The sequence below is a fragment of the Monodelphis domestica genome, chromosome 1 (assembly GCF_027887165.1).
Source record: "Monodelphis domestica isolate mMonDom1 chromosome 1, mMonDom1.pri, whole genome shotgun sequence".
In the NCBI taxonomy this organism is placed as follows: domain Eukaryota; kingdom Metazoa; phylum Chordata; class Mammalia; order Didelphimorphia; family Didelphidae; genus Monodelphis; species Monodelphis domestica.
In genome coordinates, this window is record NC_077227.1 from 514,221,134 (window position 1) to 514,243,061 (window position 21,928).

Below are 21,928 nucleotides of genomic sequence, written 5' to 3' on the forward strand. Positions count from 1 at the left end.
CAAATAAGGTCAGATGGGATAGTAGAGTACAGTGGAGCTGCCACTGAACTTGTTCTGGACACCATGTTTCTATTCACATCACCTAAAATTTTATTAGCGTTTTCCTGACTGTCAAATGGCCTTGACATTGTTGTGATTGTGAGCTTTAGAATACAAAGTTGTATTGTTATGCCACTGAAGTAGAAGAGTAATTAAAGTTACAGCATATCAGAAGCTGGATAGTACTTTAGAGGTCATATAACTTGTGCCCAACTCTTTCATCAATAAATAATCAGTCAGAATTGACTTGCAAAAGCAAGCATTTGATAAGCTTGCCATCTATGCCTGGATGCTTTATTGATAAAGTCACTATAATCAAGAATAACCAAGTCAGTGGTTTCCTCTCTTTTATCTCCAAACACTTCATTGTTTGTATACTATTTCTACATTTAAAAAAATACTAGGCAGATAGTTACTAATTATAATCATATTAAATAACATGAATTGTAGCCTTAAAAGCAAAAAACTAGAGGCGAAAGCAGTCATTTCAGTATTCAAAGGAGCTGAGAACAGAGTGTTTCATATCATTGATTTTATTTTTGTTACTTGCAATATTCCCACTTTTGAAAGTCAAATTTACTTTATATTTGAAGTCAAAAGTTAACAAATTTAGAGTGTTTTAAGGGACCCCAGATGTCATCTAGCCCAACACTCTGACAATAGCTAATAAGTATCAAAGGAAGCCCAGTCCAGTACTCCACCCACTATGCCATGATGTTTCCACCTTTTATTTCTCATTGTAACAGTCCACCCATTTGTACGTACAAGGTAGATGATTAATCTGTAAGGATTGTGTTGAGAAAGCACATGCTCAGTCCTGCACATGGCAAGAAAGGCACTGACCTTTGATCTCAGCATTCTTAAGATTGTGGCTCGAACACAGATTTCTTTGTTGTAATCTATACCTGAACCAATGGCAAACCACTGTGTCTTCATTAATATGTATTATGTACCTTTACATCACAATGTCAATAAATACAGCTCACAGACAGATGCTCTCTCTTTATCCCTTTCACCTGTCCCTCTCCCACCTGGAACTTGGCCTCTGGCCAGGAACCACTTTTCTAATGGAACTTCCTTAATCTTTGTAAAGACCTTTCCTTCTTAATCTCCTAACCTCAAGACTGTGTGATTCGTGCTTAGAGCACTAGCTCTAAGCTATCAGAGGTTATTCTCTCAGCTGTTCTCTATTCTCATTCTGACTCCCCTGTTGTTGATTTAAGGCTATCTAACTGCTTTGTGTCCTTGCAAAGTTAGATAGCTGGGGCTTCGCTGTGTAGCTTGCTCTTTGTTAAAATCGTGTAGGTGTCTGGCTCTATTCTTATCCATTTCCTTGGCTTCAGGTCTTCCTTCAAGGTCTAATCAATTATCTTTCCTTTCATATAAGGGCTGCTGGACAGCACCTTATAGTCATCAAGGTACTGGAAATTTACCATTGTAGTTCTGTTGTTTCCTGTCTATACCTCTTCCCTTCCAGACACAAAGGTGTATTTACTAGCTCTTCTCACTATGTTCACAGCACAAAGAAGGTTTTGGTCCAGGACATTATCTGACCTAATATAGTCTAGCAAGGGAAATAATTCTGAATGCATTTAACTTCACAATTTTTTTTTTGAGCTACCTTTAAAAAAAAAAGTAAATCTTCCGAGAAAGTACATATAACTACTACTTAGGAATCTTTACTATTTATCATAGGGATCAAGAACAAATTCATCCAGCAAATGTTCACATTTCATATTCTGAGTCCATGCTGAATATACAAAGGTTCTGCATAAAATCTCTTCCAGGAAGCAAAACTGTCTGAAGTGTTTGTTTAGTTGTTTTCAGTAATGTCTGACTCTTTGTTTTTTTTTAATTTATTTTATTTTTTATTTTTTCAGTTTATAAAACATTATTTTATTTGGTCATTTTCATACATTATTCATTGGAACCAGAGATTATTTTCTTTTCCTCACCTCCCACCCCCGCCACCCCTCCCCTAGCCAATGTGCAATTCCACTGGGTATCACATATGTCCTTGCTCTGAACCCATTTCCTTGTTGTTGGTATTTGCATTAGGGTGCTCATTTAGAGTCTCTCCTCAATCATGTCCCCTCAACCTCTGTAGTCAAGCAGTTGCCTTTCCTCGGTGTTTTTACTCTCACAGTTTGTCCTCTGCTTGAGGACAGTGTTTTTTCTCCTAGATCCCTGCAGATTGTTCAGAGACATTGTATTGCCATTAATGGAGAAGTCCATTACGTTCTATTGTACCACAGTGATTCAATCTCTGTGTAGAATGTTCTCCTGGTTTTGCTCCTCTCACTCTGCATCACTTCCTGGAGGTTGTTCCAGTCTCCATGGGATTCCTTCACTTTATTATTCCTTTTAGCACAATAGTATTCCATCACCAACATATACCACAATTTGTTCAGCCATTCTCCAATTGAAGGGCATCCCCTCATTTTCCAATTTTTGGCCACCACAAAGAGTGCAGATATGAATATTCTTGTACAAGTCTTTTTTCCTTATTATCTCTTCGGGGTACAAACCCAGCAGTGCTATGGCTGGATCAAAGGGCAGACAGTCTTTTATCGCCCTTTGGGCATAGTTCCAAATTGCCCTCCAGAATGCTTGGATCAATTCACAACTCCACCAGCAATGAATTAATGTCCCTACTTTGCCACATCCCCTCTAGCATTCATTATTTTCCTTTGCTGTCACGGGACAATCTGCTAGGTGTGAGGTGATACCTCAGAGTTGTTTTGATTTGCATCTCTCTGATTATAAGAGATTTAGAGCACCTTTTCATGTGCTTATTAATAGTTTTTATTTCTTTAACTGAAAATTGCCTATTCATGTTCCTTGTCCATTTATAAATTGGAGAATGGCTTGATTTTTTGTACAACTGGCTAAACTCTTTATAAATTTGAGTAATTAGACCTTTGTCAGAGGTTTTTGTTATGAAGATTGTTTCCCAATTTGTTCTTTCCCTTCTAATTTTAGTTACATTGGTTTTATTTGTACAAAAACTTTTTAATTTGATGTAGTCAAAATTATTTATTTTACATTTTGTGACTCTTTCTAAGTCTTGCTTGGTTTTAAAATCTTTCCCTTCCCAAAGGTCTTACATGTACACTATTCTGTGTTCACCTAATTTACTTATAGTTTCCTTCTTTATATTCAGGTCATTCACCCATTCTGAGTTTATCTTGGTGTAGGGTGTGAGGTGTTGATCCAAACCTAATCTCTCCCACACTGTCTTCCAATTTTCCCAGCAGTTTTTATCAAATAGTCGATTTTTGTCCCAAAAGCTGGGGTCTTTGGGTTTGTCATAGATTGTCTTGCTGAGGTCATTTACCCCAAGTCTATTCCACTGATCCTCCTTTCTGTCTCTTAGCCAGTACCAAATTGTTTTGATGACCGCTGCTTTATAATATAGTTTGAGATCTGGGACTGCAAGGTCACCTTCCTTTGTATTTTTTTTTTCATTATTTCCCTGGATATCCTTGATCCTTTGTTCTTCCAAATGAACTTTGTTATGGTTTTCTCTAATTCAGTAAAAAAGTTTTTTGGTAGATCAATGGGTATGGCACTAAATAGATAGATAAGTTTGGGTAGGATTGTCATTTTTATTATGTTAGCTCATCCCACCCATGAGCAATCAGTGTTTTTCCAATTGTTTAGATCTAGTTTTCACTGTGTGGAGAGTGTTTTGTAGTTGTGTTCATATAGTTCCTGTGTTTGTCTCGGCAGATAGATTCCTAACTATTTTATATTGTCTCGGGTGACTTTAAATGGAATTTCTCTTTCTAATTCTTGCTGCTGAACTGGGTTGGAGATATATAGAAATGCTGATGATTTATGTGGGCTTATTTTGTATCCTGCAACTTTGCTAAAGTTGTTGATTATTTAGACTAGCTTTTTGGTTGATTCCTTAGGAATCTGTAAGTAAATCATCATATCATCCGCAAAGAGTGATAGCTTGGTCTCCTCATTGCCAATTTTAATACCTTCAATTTCTTTTTCTTCTCTAATTGCTACTGCTAGTGTTTCTAGAACAATATTAAATAATAAAGGTGATAATGGACATCCTTGTTTGACTCCTGATCTTACTGGGAAGGCTTCGAGTTTATCCCCATTGCAGATGATGTTTGCTGATGGTTTTAGATATATACTGCTTATTATTTTTAGGAAAGGCCCTTCTATTCCTATGCTTTCTAGTGTTTTCAATAGGAATGGGTGTTGTATTTTGTCAAAGGCTTTTTCTGCATCTATTGAGATAATCATGTGATTATTATTTGTCAGTTTGCTTATTAATATGGTCAATTATGTGGATGGTTTTCCTAATATTGAACCATCCTTGCATTGCTGGTATGAATCCTGCCTGGTCATAGTGGATGACCCTTGTGATGACTTGCTGGAGTCTTTTTGCTAGTATCCTATTTAAGATTTTTTAAATCTACATTCATTAGGGAGATTGTTCTATAGTTTTCTTTCTCTGTTTTTAACCTGCCTGGCTTTGGGATCGGTACCATGTTTGTGTCGTAAAATGAATTTGGTAGAACCCCTTCTTGGCTTATTCTGTCAAATAGTTTGTATAATATTGGGATTAGTTGTTCTTTGAATGTTTGATAGAATTCATTTGTGAATCCGTCTGGACCTGGGGATTTTTTCTTAGGGAGTTCTTTGATGTCTTGTTCAATTTCTTTTTCTGATATGGGGTTGTTTAGGTAATTTATTTCTTCTTCTTTTAGTCTAGGCAATTTATATTTTTCTAAGTATTCATCCTTATCACTTAGATTGCCATATTTTTTGCCATATAATTGGGCATAATAGTTTTTAATGATTGCATTAATTTCCTCTTCATTGGAGGTGAGGTCTCCGTTTTCATCGTGGATACTGTCAATTTGGTTTATTTCTTTTCTTTTTTTTAATTAGACTGACTAGTACTTTGTCTATTTTATTTGTTTTTTTTTCAAAGTACCAGCTTCTAGTCTTATTTATTAAATCAATAGTTCTTTGACTTTCAATTTTATTAATTTCTCCTTTGATTTTTAGGATCTCTAATTTAGTCTTCATCTGAGGATTTTTAATTTGTTCACTTTCTAGTTTTTTAATTTGTATGTCCAAATTCACTGACATCTGCTCTTCTTAATTTGTTTAAATATGAAATCAAGGATATAAATTTTCCTCTGAGTACTGCTTTGGCTGCATCCCATAGGTTTTGACAGGATGTCTCACCATTGTAATTTTCTTCAATGAAGTTATTGTTTCTACAATTTGTTCTTTAACTAGCTGGTTTTGGTGGATTGTATTGTTTAATTTCCAATTAATTTTTTATTTATCTCTCCATGTGCCCAAACTAATTATTATTTTTATTGCATTGTGGTCTGAGAAGGTTGCATTTATTATTTCTGCCCTTTTGCATTTGTTTGTAAAGATATCGTGCCCTAATACATGGTCAATTTTTGTGAATGTACCATGTGCTGCTGAAAAAGGTGTATTCCATTTTGTCCCTATTTATTTTTCTCCATATGTCTACTAACTCTAATTTTTCTAAGATTTCATTTGCTTCTCTAACCTCTTATTTACTTTTTGGTTTGATTTATCTAGTTTGGATAGAGGAAGGTTCAGATCTCCCATTAGTATAGTTTTTCTATCTATTTCATCCTTGAGCTCCTGTAGTTTCTCCATTAGAAATTCGGGTGCTATGCCATTTGGTGCATACATATTGAATACAGATATTTCCTCATTGTCTATATTGCCTTTTATCAGGATGTGATTACCTTCCCTTTTAACTAGATTTATTTTTAATTTGGCTTTGTCAGATATCATGATTGCTACTCCTGCCTTCTTTTTATCAGTTGATTCCCAATAGATTTGGCTTCATCCTCTTAACTTCCACCCTATGCGTATTTACCTTCCTTATGTGTGTTTCTTGCAGACAGCATATGGTAGGGTTTTGGATTCTAATCCACTCTACTATTTGCTTGCGTTTTATGGGTGAGTTCATTCCACTCACATTCAGAGTAATGATTACTAGCTGTGTATTTCCCAGCATTTTGATTTCTACTCCTGGTCCTGCCTTTTCTTCTTCTCACTATTTCCTTCTACACCAATGTTTGTTTATAGTCAGTCCCCCTAGTTTCCACCCTTATTTTACTTCCCTTTCTACCCTCCTCCTTTATTATTCCCCCCCTTATTTTCCCCCATAGTCTTTTTAAAATTCCCCCCCCTCCTCTCCCTCCCTTGTACTGCTTCCCTCCCCACCAGTCTGTTTTTTACCCTTCTACTCCCCTATAGGGCGCAAATCTATTCTCTTCCCCAATGGAATGGATTGTTCTTCCCTCTTTGGGTCGGTTTCAAAGCACGTAAGAGTTGATTGAGTATTTCCTATCTCCAACCTCTTTACCCTTCCAGTGTATCGATGTTCTCCCTCCTCCTGCCATGAGCTTCTTTGTGGCACATAAATTTACCCCCATTTGTTTCTTTTCCCATTTCTTTTAGTATTAACCTCTTTTTTTGGCTCTGGTTGTATATATATATATGCATATATGTATATATATACACACATATGTATATTTTTTATGCATGCATATATCTATATACCTATTTATGTCTTGTCCTTTCATCCTATACAGTTTGTCACTGTTCCCTCTAAGTGTAATTCTTCTAGCTGCCCAGGTGATAGCAACAGTTTTTAAGAGTTACCAATGACCTCTTTTCTTATAGGGATACATATCATTTTAACTTATTGAGTCTCTTAAAAAAATTTTGTTGTTGTTTTGTTTTTTCTTTTTCCCCTCTTTTTAAATTACCTTTTAATCATTCTCTTGAGTTCTGCACTTGGAGATCAAATTTTCTGTTCAGGTCTGGTATTTTCTTTACGAATGCTTGGAATTCTTCTATTGTGTTAAATGACCATACTTTCCCTTATAAGAATATAGTCAGATTTTATGAGTATTTTATTCTTGGTTGTAGACCTAGTTCCCTAGCTTTCTGGAATATCGTATTCCATGCCTTTTGGTCCTTCAATGTGGATGCAGGCAGATCCTGTGTTATCCTCACCATGTTTCCGTGGTATCTGAATGGCTTCTTCTTGGCAGCTTGTAATATCTTTTCTTTGGTCTGATAATTTTTGAATTTGGCTATAATATTTCTGGTTGTTGTCAGTTTGGGATTAAATACAGAAGGTAATCTGTGGATTCTTTCAATCTTCACTTTCCCCTCTTGTTCTAGGATATCAGGACAGTTTTCCTGAATAATTTCCTGTAGTATTATGTCCAGGCTTTTCCTTTTGTCATGGTCTTCTGGTAGTCCAATGATTCTTAAATTGTCTCTTCTTGAACGATTTTCTAAATCATCTGTTTTGTGAATGAGATGCTTCACATTTTCCTCAATTTTTTTCATTCTTTTTGTTTTGTTTTATATTGTCCTGCTGCCTTGTGAGGTCACTTAATTCCAGTTGTTGTATTCTGGTTCTTAAAGATTGGATTTCATCTCTTGGCTTTTTGATCATCCTTTTCCTTCTGGTCTGATTTTCTTTGAAGGTCATCTTTCAGCCTCTTTACCCCTTTTCTTTCATCTCCTTTGCCTCATTTTCCAGCTGTTTGATTTTGGCTTTCAAGACACTGTTTTCTTGTTTTAGTTCAAGTGCCTCTGTTTCCAGATGACTTATCTTAATTTTTAAGTTCTTTTCCCAATTGTCTTCAGCCTCTATTAGTTGTGTTTTGAGTTCTTCCACAGCTTGTATCCAATTTGCTGGGATTTCTGATTTATCATTTGCTGATCTCTCCCCCTCTGTTCCATTTGCTGAGTAGAAGCTGTCTATTGTAGTTTTTTTCTTCTTTTTCTGTTGTTTGCTCAAATTCACCCCTTCTTTACTCCCCATATTTGTCTGTGCCCTTGCTCCTCTCATTTTTTTGTTTTTTGGGGGCTTCTATCAGTCTCCCCTCTTGAAGCTTTAACAGAAGATCTCTCTGTGTAGTCTCTGGGAGAGGGTTGTTGGGGGCTTGAGTTTCCCTGTCCTCTGGAGACTTTTGATTGGCTTAATGTCCAGCAGTCAATGAGGATGGGTGTGGATCCTGGGCTTCCCTGAGTTCTGGAGACTTTTGATGGGATTAAGTTCAGCTTAGTTGGGCTGGGTATGCTCTGAGTCCTAAACTTCCTGGAGGGCTAGAGAAAATATGGAGGATCTCCAAAGCTCTGGCCAGGCTGCCAGGTCTATACTCTCTCTCTAACTCCTTCCCCGCCATCTGTGCTGGATGCTCTGAACTTGGCACAGTCCTACTCTCAAGCTTTGCCCTTTAGACCAGCACCTTTGCCCACCCAGAAGTTCCCGCTGCTTCTGGAATGTCAGCACTCTGGGTGGGTGGGGGGATGGGTCGATGGGTCCTGGGACCTTCCTTCTGTCTTCCCCTTAAACCTGAGTGTTCTCAGATTCTGGCTTTTTGGGGGGAGTACCTTTTGAATTAAGTCCAGCAGGAGGGTTCCTTGGCTCTGTCTTGTTGTTAAGTTTGGTTTTCAGTCCCCTAGGAGCATTCAATTTTTGATCGGTAAGGAAGGGTTTTCAGAGGTCTGAACTTCTGTTCCTTCTAGGCTGCCATCTTCATGTCTACTCTTTGTGCCCCATCTGAAATTTTCTTGACAAACATACTAGAATGGTTTGACATTTCCTTTTCCAGCTCATTTTTCAGAAGAAAAAACTGAGGGAAACAGGGTTAAGTGACTTGCCCAGAGTTACAAGGCTAGTGTCAGACCACATTTGAATGCAGTTATTCCTGACTCTAGGCCTGGCACTCTACCCATTGTGTCATCAGCTACTAGTCTGAACAGTATTTTGCACTAAATTCACCTCTTTCCCTAAGCTACTGTAGATCTGACCAGTTTGACAGAGTTCAACAATTTCTTTTAGAACTCTTATCTGATCTTTGGCTCACTGATTTTGCTATCCACCCTCCAAGGCAAATACTCTTTGGCCTATTCCTTGAATCCTAAAGAGTCAGTCATTCAAAAAGTTAACAATTTCACCCCAAAGCTTCCTTGGTTATAATGCTAGATACTGAAAAATGTCTTAATTCAAACCAAACAACATATCTGATGGGGGATTTCTGAATGTGCTCGTTAGTTATTATTAGCTAGATTATAAGGGTCAGATGCTATTAGAAGCATGGCTGCAGTAAGATTTTTATTCCATGACCCCTCAAGTTACTCAATCATTTCCTACCTTCCCACTAGTTAACTCCTTTTTAGTAACAACAATGGCAAGAAATGGTCCCTTCTATGGTGACCAATATAACATGTTTTATAGACTTCCATCAGTAATCCCATTCAGCAGGCATGTATTAAGTACTCCCTACATGTAAGACACCATGCTAGGTATTGGGGGCACAAGAAGAGTCTCAAGTCTTAAAGAAAGCTGAGTCTTCTAAGAGGCAGAAGTGCAATCCAGACACAGGAGAAAACCTGTATTAAAGCAGAGAGGCATTAAACCTGGACTGGTAGGCTCCAGCTGAACTGTGAAAATCAAACATTCACCAACTGAGGAATGCAGTGATCAATTTAAATGACATACTTACAAAGAAGAGTGTTCTTAGGGTAGATGCATACCTATTGTACAATCTTATTTTTTGGTGACTTACTTTTGCCTTGATTCATTAATGACAAAATTCCTGTCATATTTTTCTTTTTTTTCCCCTTCCATCTGAAACTGCCCTTTAAAGTAAAACTGTATGTGTTTCATACAAAAAATATTGAGCAGTAAGGACAGGAGAATTCCTCTAGCATATCTAGGGAGTGAAGAGAGGTTTAGATATCTTCAACTCTCCAAATCCAAGGTGTGATGGCATATGAACACTTCCAGTCAAACCCCAAATACAAAAGGGTCTTTCTTATCTTGCCATTGAGGGATAACAGAATTTAGAGTGAGAAGATGTCCTGGAACTCTTCTGGTCCAACTCCATCATCACTTTACGATGAAGAAACTCAGGATCTGAGAAGTTCAGACTTTTTAGAGGTCTTCTTAGAGGGACCCGAACTCTTTTCAATGTGGAGAATGAATTGGTCATGTGTTAGAAGTCTGTGTGCCATGATTAATTAGACTTAAAAGAATCCAAATGGAACTTCCTAATTGTATCTAACTCATTGAAAGGTACTCATGTTCTAGAGTCAGGTATTTACATTCAGGTAAAACAAGTTTGTAAGTGTTATAGATAAAATTGATTATATATTGGGTTTGAATATTTATAGCTGGTCGTATAGTTTAGCTGTTATAACAACTGAAGTTATCAGTGGTTAAATTGATTCACAGGCAGCGGATGGACATCAGGAAACAGTTTGATCCAACTCTAATTTATTTGTTCTATGGGAAGAGTTAGGGAGAGGAAATAGGAGGTAGGAAACTAGGAGTTAGGAATAAGGTAAGAAATCTATTTATCTAATATTGTTTGTCTAAATAACCACCTCTCCCCCCCCCCCATCTAAACTGCTGTGTTTGCAGCCTCTTCTTATCCACCAAGGTGGACCTGCACTGAACTATACTCACTGACTAAAACATTAAATTTTAACTTACTAACCTATACTAAAACAATGAACTTTAAATATATAATAAACTCCTAAAGTAACGTATGTAATCTTCAAAGGGAAGTTGAAGCAGTTCTCTCTCCAAAGTCAGAGAAGAACCAGGCCTCTGACAGTTAATCTCCAATCTCTCCAATCCAACTGTCACCTCAGCTGACAAAAACTTCAACTCCTCCTCTGGTTCAGAGGGGGAAAGCTCTCAGGCAACACTCTGATCTCAGGATTTATATTTCAAATCTAAAAAGTAATAGTCTCAAAGTCACTAAAGATCTTTTTCCTCTCAGAAAATGACCTAGAAACCTGCTCCTAAAGAAGTCAGAGAATCTGGACCTAGAACTCCCAAGCCAGCTCCTTTTTATGGTAGGCCTCTTAAAGTGACCACAGCAAACTCTGTCCCCTCTCTTAAAGGGAACAGTGTAAAGTCAAAAACCCTTTCTCTGACCTAAAACCCCTGCTCTAAATGAGACAGGGTAAACTAACTAAAATCCTTGTCACAATATAAGACTTTGAGTCTTCAAGTAGACCGTGTATCATTTGCTTATGTGTACTGTAATAAATTTCTAACTCATTAAATTCTAGAATATCCAGGGCTGTGTTACACTCTTTCTGTCTAGGGGATATAGCTAAATGAATACTTTACAAAGATAACTACACATTGAGACCAATATAATACTATGTAGAGATATTTTTTAAAAACCTTAGGCAGTTAAATGATATAAAATGATTTTCTTCAAGGGAACCTTTGGAAATGGGTTGTAATTTTTTCTTAATTTTTTTCCTCTACTCAAGTGATAATTCAGTTGCTATACCTTAGGGACTTCTGATTTTCTATGGTATATGACAAAGGTAAATCAAAAAGAAAGAAGAAAGAGAGTCATTTTATACTGTCCTCTCAAGAGAAGCTGAAATGAGATAAATGAACAAGGAGCACTGCTGTCAATGCTTTGACAGTTCCTAGTGGAAACCACCTATCAGAGATGGACTCAAGCTCTTGAATAAAGATGTAAACGCATGTTAGAATCAAAAGTTATTAGAATTAGAAGGGATATGAGAAATGGTTTAGTTGAATTCTCATGATTTATAGAGTAGCAAATTGAAGCTAAAATAGGTAAATGAATGTGCCAAAGGTCAGAAAAGGAATTCAGGAAACTTGAATAATGTTTTATGACAGAATGCTATCAACTTTCTGCATGAATGATCATGAGGAATTTTAGATGATTAACTTAAGAAACATTTCAGAAACCAAAATGGATTTTCTGGAAATCAAAGAACTAAAATTCTTCATTTGTACCTCTTAGCTGAGACTAAATGCATCCCACTAGCCATCACCAAGGTGACAGTATACATAAACATAAGCCTAGGAAAGCAATAATACATACTTTAACTTATCTGTAACACTAGCAATGAAATGTTGAATTAAAATACAGCTGCATGAATATACTTTTGGGGGGGAAAGTTCCTATTTGGGATGCCTTTGGTATAATATTCTGAGTAATAATAACTAATCTTTAAATAATACCTTTGAGTTTGCAAAGTGCTTCACATATTAGCTTGTCTGATATTCACGACCACCTTTTAAAAATAGAGGCCATTAAGATTTTCACTGTAGAGATGAGGAAACTGAGTGTGGCAAGATCCGAACCCAAGTTTTCCTGGCTCTGACTCCAGTATACTATCCACCAAGTCACATTGTCTTCTACCATAAACACTGCTCAAAACCAACCTAATTCTTCCCCCATATGTTTGGTGTTTATGAGTAACTAATAAGAGAAGAAAAAACCCTATATATTAACTTCATAAGAATTAGTAAAAGGGAAAATGATATCTCATTTATATAGTATATTAAATTTTACAAAGTGCTTTCTACGATGCCAGACACTTAGAAAATGCTTAATAAGTTCTTGTAGATTTTAGGGAACAGTTTAAATATTTTTATATCCATTACTGAGATAAGGAAACTAAGGTTCAAAGGTCTAGACTTGACTAGGGTGACATAGCTGGTCAAGTATTAGGGTTTGAACCCAAGTTTTTTTAACCCCATAACCTGTATGTTTTTCATATCAATGAGGAACTGGCCATGTAAATAGAATGGGGTGACAAGAACAAGTCTCTGCTTTGGGAAAACAATCAGCAATATTAGAGATGCATAGTGGAGAACCTCTATTGGTACTTTCCGGCTATGTGACCTGGTCAAATCATGGAATTTGTGTGAGCCTTGTTTCCTCAAATGAGAACTGGGGATAATCCTACACATAGTAACTACCTCACAAGAATTGCTATGAGACTCAAATGAGATATTTTATGTAAAATGCTTTGCCAGTTTATGTCAGTCTTGCTGTTGCTCTTTTATTATCATTAATTGAGTCCCCTGGGAGCAAGGAACATACCTTTTGGTGGGAGTGGGAACTCCAGAGGACATATGACTAACCATCGTATCATTCATGTTGGTCAGGGGGCGAGGAGGGCTGGAAGAAAAGATATTTAGTTTCTATTAATCACTGGACAAACAAAGGAAAGAATGCAACAAAAACAAAAGATCCAACCTAATGCTTCACATGACACACCTGTGGGACCTACGCAGACAGGACACAGAAAAATTTTAAACATCAGCAAGTTAAATGCAAGCTATATCCTCTTTGTACAATGACTGGACAAATAACTTTAAACATCTTATCAGAAAGATGGAACTGAATGTCGTTTCTGCAGTTCTAGAACATGAAATTCTTCTCTGATGCAATTGTATATAACCACCTAATGGGGACAGTGTGCTACATATGCAAAGCTGGTTCCTTTGCCAGGATACCAGGTGACTCTGGGTCTGTATTCATCACAGAGATTTTTTTTTATTATATGCAGAGAATTATTTTATTATTATATATCATATTATTATTTTATTAATGCAGATTTCTACCTTTAATTATAAAAAAGAGATAACATTACTAAAATCAATTGATTGTACAACTCTAAAGAAACATTAAATCCAAAGATGATACTCCAGGGCAGTGGATCTTGACTTTTTTTTTTTTTAGCATGATGGTACTTTTTTAACATAAAAATTTCTTCCTAGACTCCTACATGATAGTAGTTATATTATTAGTATTCATTAGTAGAGGAAACTCAAAAACTACCATGAATTTAGCAATACTACTAAAGTAATCTGTGGATTAAAAAAAATTTAAACTTAAGAGCATCTACTAACATCAATACAATAAATACAAATAAGTATCAACTATGTTCCACACACTGTGCTAAGTACTGGAGATAGAAGAAGAAGCAAAATTCAGTCCTCTTCCTCAAGAAGCTTACAATCTAATGGATTGAAAAATGCAAACAAATATATACAAAGCAAGCTATAATTAACAAAAGGTAGGCACTAGAATTAAAAGGGGATGAGGAAGCTTCCAGGAGTTAAGAATTAAAGAAAGGTCAGTAGTTGGAGCAGATGAGGGAATGTTCCTAGCAAGTGAGGCAGCCAGAGAGAATGCCTAGAGCTGAGAGAGAGTGATTTGTTCATGTAATAGCCAGGAGTCTAGTGGCACTGGATCAAAGTATATGCATTGGGGAGGAAGATGTAAGAAGACTGGAAAGGTCAGAGAGGGCTGGATTACAAAGGACTAGGGCTTTGAATGGCAAGCAGAACATTTTGTTTTTTAACCTGGAAGTGATAGGGAGCCTCTGGAGTTTATTAAGTGAGCTGAGGTGGAGTGTTTGGACTTGTGCTTTAGGCAAATAATTTTGGTGGCTAGAGGATGGATTAGAGTGGGAAGAGACTTGAGGCAGAAGATAGACTTAACTAACATTAAGCTATTGCAATAGTCCAGGAGTAAGGTGATGGGGGCCTGCTCTAAAGTGGTGGCACTGTCAGAAGAAAGAAGGGGATGTATTTGACAGATATTGTGGCTAGAGATAGTGAAAAGTCCAGGATGACTCCTAAGTTGCAAGCCTGAAGGACTGGAAAAATTATTATTGCTCTCAAAAATAATAGGGAATGTAGAAGGTAGAGAACGTCTTACTGGGTCAAAGGGTATGCACAGCTTAACAATTCTTTGGATATAGTTCCAAACTGCTTTTCAGAATGGTTGGATAAATTTACATTTCCACAAACAGTGTATTAATAATATGCCTGTTTTCCTACATCCACTTTGCCATTTATCATTTTTGGTTTTTGTCAGCTTTGCAAATCTGGTGAGCATGAGGTAGTACTTCAGATCTTTAAAAAAATGTGTATTTCCACTACTAGGTCTTTATGTCATAGAGATCAAAAAAGGAGAAAGAATCTATCCATATAAAAACATTTATAGCAGCTCTTTTATTTGTGGCAAAAAATTGGAAACTGCAGGAATGCCCATCAATTGTGGAACAGCTAAACAATTTGTGCTATGTGTCTGTAATGGAATACTATTGTGCTCTAAGAAATGACAATCAGGAGGATTTCAGGAAAACCTGGAAAGACTTACATGAACTTATACAAAATGAAGGAGCAGACCAGGAAAACATTATACACAGCAATAGCAATAATGTACAATGAACATCTGTTGAGTTGGCTATTCTCAGCAACACAAAGATTCGAGAGAATCCAAAACCTCATGAAAAATGCTATCTCCAGAGAAAAAAAATGATAGAGTCCAACTACAGATTGAAGCAAAACACTATACACTTATTTTCTTCATTGCTTTAAATTTTTTTTCTTTTCTTCCATAAAATGACATGTATGGAAATATGTTTTATTGTATGATAGCCCACGTATAACCAGGATCAAATTGCTTACTGTCTCAGAGAATGAGGAGGGAAAGGAGGAAAGGTGAGAATATGGAACTCAAGATGTTAGAAAACAAATGCCAAAAATTATTTTTACATGTAACTGAAAAACAAAAAACAATAATGAAAGAAAAAACTGTATTTTAGAATTATTATTGATATAGAATATTTTCCCTAATGGCTATCTATACCATAGATTTCTTTCATTAAGCTAAATCTTGAAGGAAACTACAAGGTTAAGGTTATCAAGGAAAGCATTCCAGGAATAAGGAGCATCCAATAAAAAGATAGGGAGTTGGGTGATGAAGTTTTGTGAGTAAGGAACTGCAAGGAATATGGATGTTAAAGTGTGTGGAAGGGAGTAAAATTTAAGAAGGCTAGAAAGATAAGAAAGGGTCTATTTGTAAAAGACATTAAAAAACAAACGTAGATTTTATATTTGATCCTTGAGGAAACAGAGGGAACCACTGTAGTTTACTGAATGAGAGAAAAGCATGGTCAGATATATGCTTGCAGATATACACACATCTTTGGTAGCTAAATGGAAGATGAATTGCAATGGGAAAAGACTTTAGACAGGGAGGTGACTTTCTTCTATCATAACAAATAACACAAGGACAAAATTCTAAAGTTTATTTTATTTACAAATGACATGAAGAAACCTCCCATAAGAGTAGAGCCAAGATGGAGTAAAGGCAGGACTTACCTGATCTCTTCCAAATTTCCCTCCAAACAACTTTAAATAATGCCTTAAAACAAATTCTGGAATGGCAAAAACAACAAAAAGACTGGGTAAAACAATTGTCCTGCCTAATACAACTTAGAAAGTTGGCAAGAAAGGACTATCTTACATGGAGGGAGAGTGTAATGTGGTCCAATGCAGGCTTCTCCTACCAAGCCAGCAGTAGGCTTGGAGGGCAACTGAATTAGTAGTGGAGACTTCCAAAACTCTCAGCCCACAGACAGTAGGGGGTTGGATAATTAATCAAAAGGAGATTACAGAGAATCCTTTGCTGGCACTGAGAACAAAACTTTGTTGCATTATCCAAACTCCATTCTGGGATTCAATCCAACGGTAAGGAGAAGCACTAATAGAAGTGAGACTGGCTAAAGTTACAGGGCAGAAAAGATATTTTTGGTTGCTCACAGACCAGAACATAAGCCAAGAGAATAGTGATCACACACACCCCCCTTTAAAAGAATTCCTCTTGGAAGAATTGAAAATTTATAATCCCCACCTCCCCCCAAACTAGCTCCGAAAATAGCAGTACCAAGATCTTAAAGGTTAAGACAGTGCCATGTCCACCCCAGGAGTAGAGTCCAACTTTAAAATATGTCATTAAAATGTCAAGAAGTAGGATGGGAAAATGAGCAAACAACAACAACAACAAGAATCTTACCAAAGAAAGTTACTAAGGTGACAGGAAAGATCAAAACACACATTCAGAAGACAACAAAGTCAAAAGAGCTACATCCAGAGCCTCAGAGAAAAATGTAATTTGGTCTCAGATACCAAAAAGAATTCTTTGAAGAGCTCAAAAAGGATTTTAAAAATTAAATGAAAGAGACAGATGAAAAATTGGGAAAAGAAATGAGAGTGATGCAAGAAAATCATGAAAAAAGAATCAACTGCCTGGTAAAGGAAAACAAAAAATGATGAAGAAAATAACACTTCAAAAATAGAATATGCCAAATAGTAAAAGAGGCGGAAAAAAAAACCATTGAAGAGAAGAACTCTTTTAAAAAGCAGGATTGACCACATGGAAAAAGATATACAAAAAATTCACTGAAAAAAAGAATTCAAAAAGTAGAATTGGCCAGATAGAAAAGGAGATAAAAAGGTCAATGGAGAAAATAATTCCTTAAAAATTAAAAATGGGCAAGTGGAAACTAATGGTTTCATGAGACATCAAGAAATAAAAGTCAAAAGAATGACAAAATAGAAGAAAATGTGAAATATCTCATTGGTAAAATAAGTGACCTGGAAAATAGATCAAGGAGAGAATATTTAAAAATTTTTGGACCACCTGAAAGCTTTGATTTTAAAAAGGGCGTAGACATCATATTTCAAGACACCATCAAGGAAAACTGCTATCCTAGAATCAGAGGATAAAATAGGAAAAAAAAGAACCCTGCCATGAAGTGATTCCTGCCATAAAAAGGTTGAAAAACAAATAAAAGGCCTATTGTTGTGGATATATCTACCTACCACCCAGGCTATACTACTACTGTCAAGGCTGCTACAATTTGGGGGCACTTAGCAGAATTCTGTATTTCCAGGTCCAAAGCAATACTCCAGTCTCTCTTGCTGTTGCCACAAACTATATAAAGGCTAACAGGAGCACAACAGTGTTTCAGCTTCTGATGGGGAAAAAAATTGACATTTAAGCATAAATTATTGTGAGGACTAGAGAGAAAACTACCATTCAGATAAATGTACTGAGAAATTCAGCTTGAAGAACACTGATTGAGCTAATAATATCTACAAGGCATTGTCCATTTCCTCAACTAGTATGTAAAAGTTTTCAGGGTTCTGAAAGATATGGCTGATAAATTATAAATCAAATATGATAAAATTATACAAGGACTGCTGGGTTGATAAAGAAAAAGGTGAAAACTTTTAGTTTCACATCATGTTAAAGATGAGTCATTGCTTTTGAGGCATTAGAAGCCATTGGAGGTAAGGAATGAAGAAAAGAGAGAGGGATGGAGGGATGGAGGGAAGAAGAGAGAGACAGAGAGAGGGAGAGGGAGAGGGAGACGGAGAAGCAGAGGGAGATGGAGAGGGAAAGGAGGAGGAAGGGAGAGAGAGAGAGAGAGAGAGAGAGAGAGAGAGAGAGAGAGAGAGAGAGAGAGAGAGAGAGAGAGAGAGAGAGAGAGAGAGAGAGAGAGAGAGAGAGAGAGCGCCAAACCTAGAAGCAGTCAGTGATAAAAGATATACAAGATGAGAAAAGAGGTAAACAGCTGCTTAGAGAAATAAGAATAAAAGTTGACAGGAACTGGTTAAAACCAACAAGCAGGATCTGCAGGTGGAAGAAGTACTGAGTGGAAAGGAGCCTTTGCTTTGTTGAAAACTGATTGGATGGAAAAAGGTAGGATTGTTCTCTAGTGCCCCCTATGTTCTGTCAAAGAAGGATTCTTAGTGGTTTATCTGTATTCCTTTTTAATGTATCTCTGGTTTTCAGGTGAGAAACAGAGTGGGGAACATGGGTTTTGCATCTGCTTTGTTATGAAACGAGATGTGTCTGCTAACAGTTGACTAGTTAAAGTACACCCCCCTATTTAAAGAGTTTGCTGGGTAAAGGCTATAGGGAACCACCACTAGTTACAGCTTGAGAAAGAGAAAGTCCTCAGAGTTCAGAGCAGATCTAAGGAATCTGACAGCTCTCAAATTTAAGGAAATGGTTTGTCATAGAAAGAATAACACTTTCTCAACGCACTCTGCCAAGCATGACTATGTACTAATAGAATAAGCCACTGATTCAGCAGAGTGAGAGGAGCAGATAAGATTTACTCAGAAGGAGAGCTGTGAAGACCAGAAGGGGAAGAGATAAAAGTGACGTGATATTTTGTCCAGTAGGTAGTTATGGCACAAAATGTTTCTAAAGTTCTATCTATAAGTATGAGTTGTTCTATGCATATGTTTTCCTACTCATGTACTTCCCTAATAGTTTTCTGTGTTTAGGTGTGTGTATATACCTACTCTCCCCCACTATTTCTTTTTTTTTTCTCCACTATTTATTTCTAAGGGAATTCCACTTTAGGATGATTTTAATTGTTAGGAAGAAGTCTTTCAAATCTACATACCCAGTCCATATCTCTCTCCTGAGAGATAACATCTTTCTTATATCACCAATTGCTTATTGGACATTTCAACTAAATATCCCATAGTCATCAAAACCTCAAAGTATTCAAAACAGAATATATTATTTTTCTTTGCTAAGGTCCATCTCCCACTTTCTAACTTGCCTATTTCTTCCAAAGAGATTATACTTTCAGCTGCTGAGGTTACCAATTTTAGTCATTCTCAATTCCTCTTGTCAGTCAATAAGAATTTATGAAGCACTTACCATGTACTAGAGACTTTCTACTAAGCACTCTCTCCCTTATGCCGTATGTTTAATCAATTGTCAAGTCATATCAATCCTACTTCTACAGCGTCTTTTACATCTGTCCCTTTTCCTCTATTTGTATCGTCCTCACTCTATTCATGGTTCTTATGAATAGTTGATAGTTGATGCAAGTGTTTATTAATTGGTCTTCCTGCCTCAAATTTCTCACTTTTCTAAATCATCTTCCACACAACTGCCAAAGTGATATTCCTAAATCATAGATCTGCCACGCCACTTTCCTACTCATAAACTCCAGTGATCACCTAGTACTTCTAGGATCAAATCTAAACTTCTCTGCTTGGCATTTAAAGTAATTCACAACCTAATTCCAACCTACACTTTCAGACATATTGTGCATTCCTCCTTTTATTCATGTTATATAGTCCAACCTATTCTAGTTGCCCTTCTTTGGATGCTCATTAGCTTTGTCGATATCCTTCCTAACCTGGTGTTCCAAAGTGAACATATTATTCCATATCTGTATGCTCAGGGCTGAGGGCAAGAGAACTATCACCTTTTTCCTTCTTTTTCCTGGAAGATATGCTTGTCATAATGGAACTCAAAATTACATGAATTGCTTTATTTCACTCATGATGCATACTATGCTTATAATCTAGTAAAACTTCCAGATATTGTTCAGACCAACTGTTATGCATGTTTTGCATGTGCTTGTAAAGGTAATTTTTTTAATCCAAGTATAAATTTTTACACTTATTCCAATGAAATTTCATTTTACTCGATTCAGCCTAATGTGCTAGTCTGTCAAATCTTTTTGGGTCCTGCCTTTGTTATTCAGGACATCAATGCTCCTCCCAAGCTTATATCACTGACAAATTTGAATAGCATTCTCTCTGTGCTTTTATTCAAGACACTGATAAAATATTAAATAGCACGCACATAGGAAGGCAGAAATCTCTAGGGTATTCCTCTAAAGTTCTTTTAAACTGACATTAAATCATTTTTTCAAATCAATCAGTCAACAAACATTTATTACATGACTACTTTGTACCAGCCATTGTATTAAGTACTGGAGATTAAAGGCCAAAAGTAAAATAGTCCCTACTTTCAGGAACTTTATGTTCTAATCAAGGGAAACAAAATGTACATATATAGGTACATACAAGATATATAAAGGAAATACAAAACAATCTTGATTGTACATCCATTTATGAAGTGAAAGCTTACATTTCTATTTTGAAAGGTCACATTTTTGTCTCCCCATAGCATCCTAATGCAGTTGTTTAGTCAATATTTACTGAATAAGATCCACTTTTTCTAGTTAATATCCTTGCCTATAAGTCTAAATACTCTATAGTAAATGCCACTGCAAAATCTTCTATGCTCACTTACCATAATACCATTCCCTTCTTTAGGATGGGAGGAAGAAAACAAGCATTGTATTAAGCTGTTGCTAAGCAGCTACGTGGCACAGTAGATGAAGAGTTGGTCCTGGAGTCAAGAAAATTTGAGTTCAAATTCAGCCTCTGACATTTTCTAGCTATGTGACCTGAGGCAAGTAACTTGACCCTGTTTGCCTCAGTTTTTTCATCTGTAAAATGAGCTGGAGAAGGAAATGGTAAACTATTCCAGTATGCTAAGAAAACCCTAAATGAAATCATGAGAAGTTGGACAAAACAAGCTACTAAAGGACAAAAATGTGCCAGGCACTCCACTAAGAGCTTTACAAATACTGTATTGGTGAAACTCATACCAATCCTGGGAGGTGGATGCTATTATGACTATCATTTTACACTTGATTTTACACTTCTTATGTGTAAAGAGGAAGAGAGAATTTAAGTGACTAGTTAGGATTACACAGCTAGTAAGTGTCTGAGTTGAAATACCTCTTTCTAACTCCAGGCACAGCACTCTCCACTGACTCTCCTAGTTGTCTCCTCCCTTTTTTTAGTTTTTATTGATATTTTCTATTTCTTATATATCATCATATTTATCTCAAGCATACTTTTTCACCCCCTCTCAGAGAGTCATCCCATAAAACATGGAGCATTTTTAGAGAGAAAAAGAACTGATAAGAACATTAAAAAGATTTGATAATGTGTACATAGGACACACCAGTGGATCTCCCACATCCACAAAGGGGTAGGTTGGGGTGTCTTCCAATATTTTTTCATTGGAGACTTGCTTGATCTTTATAATTTTGTTACATTTGCTTTGATTGTCTGGTGTGTGGTTGTTCTTCCCATTTATATTGCTCTAGTTACTGTATGCATTGCTTTCTTAGCTCTGCTTATTTTACCTTGTATCAGTTTATATAGATAATTCCCTGATTCTCTGAATTCATCACATACATAATTTCTTATAATTCAGTAACATCCCATTACTTTCAAGTACCACATTCTTTAGCCATTCTCCAAGTGGCAGACATCTACTTTGTTCCAAAAGCTCAACTATCACAAAAATACTGCCATTAACACTTTGGCATATGTGGGGACTTTTTGTTA

At 36.5% G+C, this 21,928-nt stretch overlaps 1 protein-coding gene across 12 annotated transcripts in view; it reads right to left on the bottom strand.

Moving 5' to 3' along the window:
• The window catches only part of DTNB (dystrobrevin beta), a 398,765-nt gene that overhangs the window by 145,277 nt on the left and 231,560 nt on the right, over positions 1-21,928 (bottom strand). For all 12 annotated transcript variants that reach the window (XR_008915458.1, XM_056813141.1, XM_056813139.1 and 9 more), the window contains exon 10: positions 12,984-13,061. Coding sequence is in view for 11 of the 12 variants with exons in the window: in XM_056813141.1 (XP_056669119.1) it covers positions 12,984-13,061 (78 nt within the window). In the remaining variant the exon portion in view is untranslated. The remainder of the gene's footprint in view (positions 1-12,983; positions 13,062-21,928) is intronic.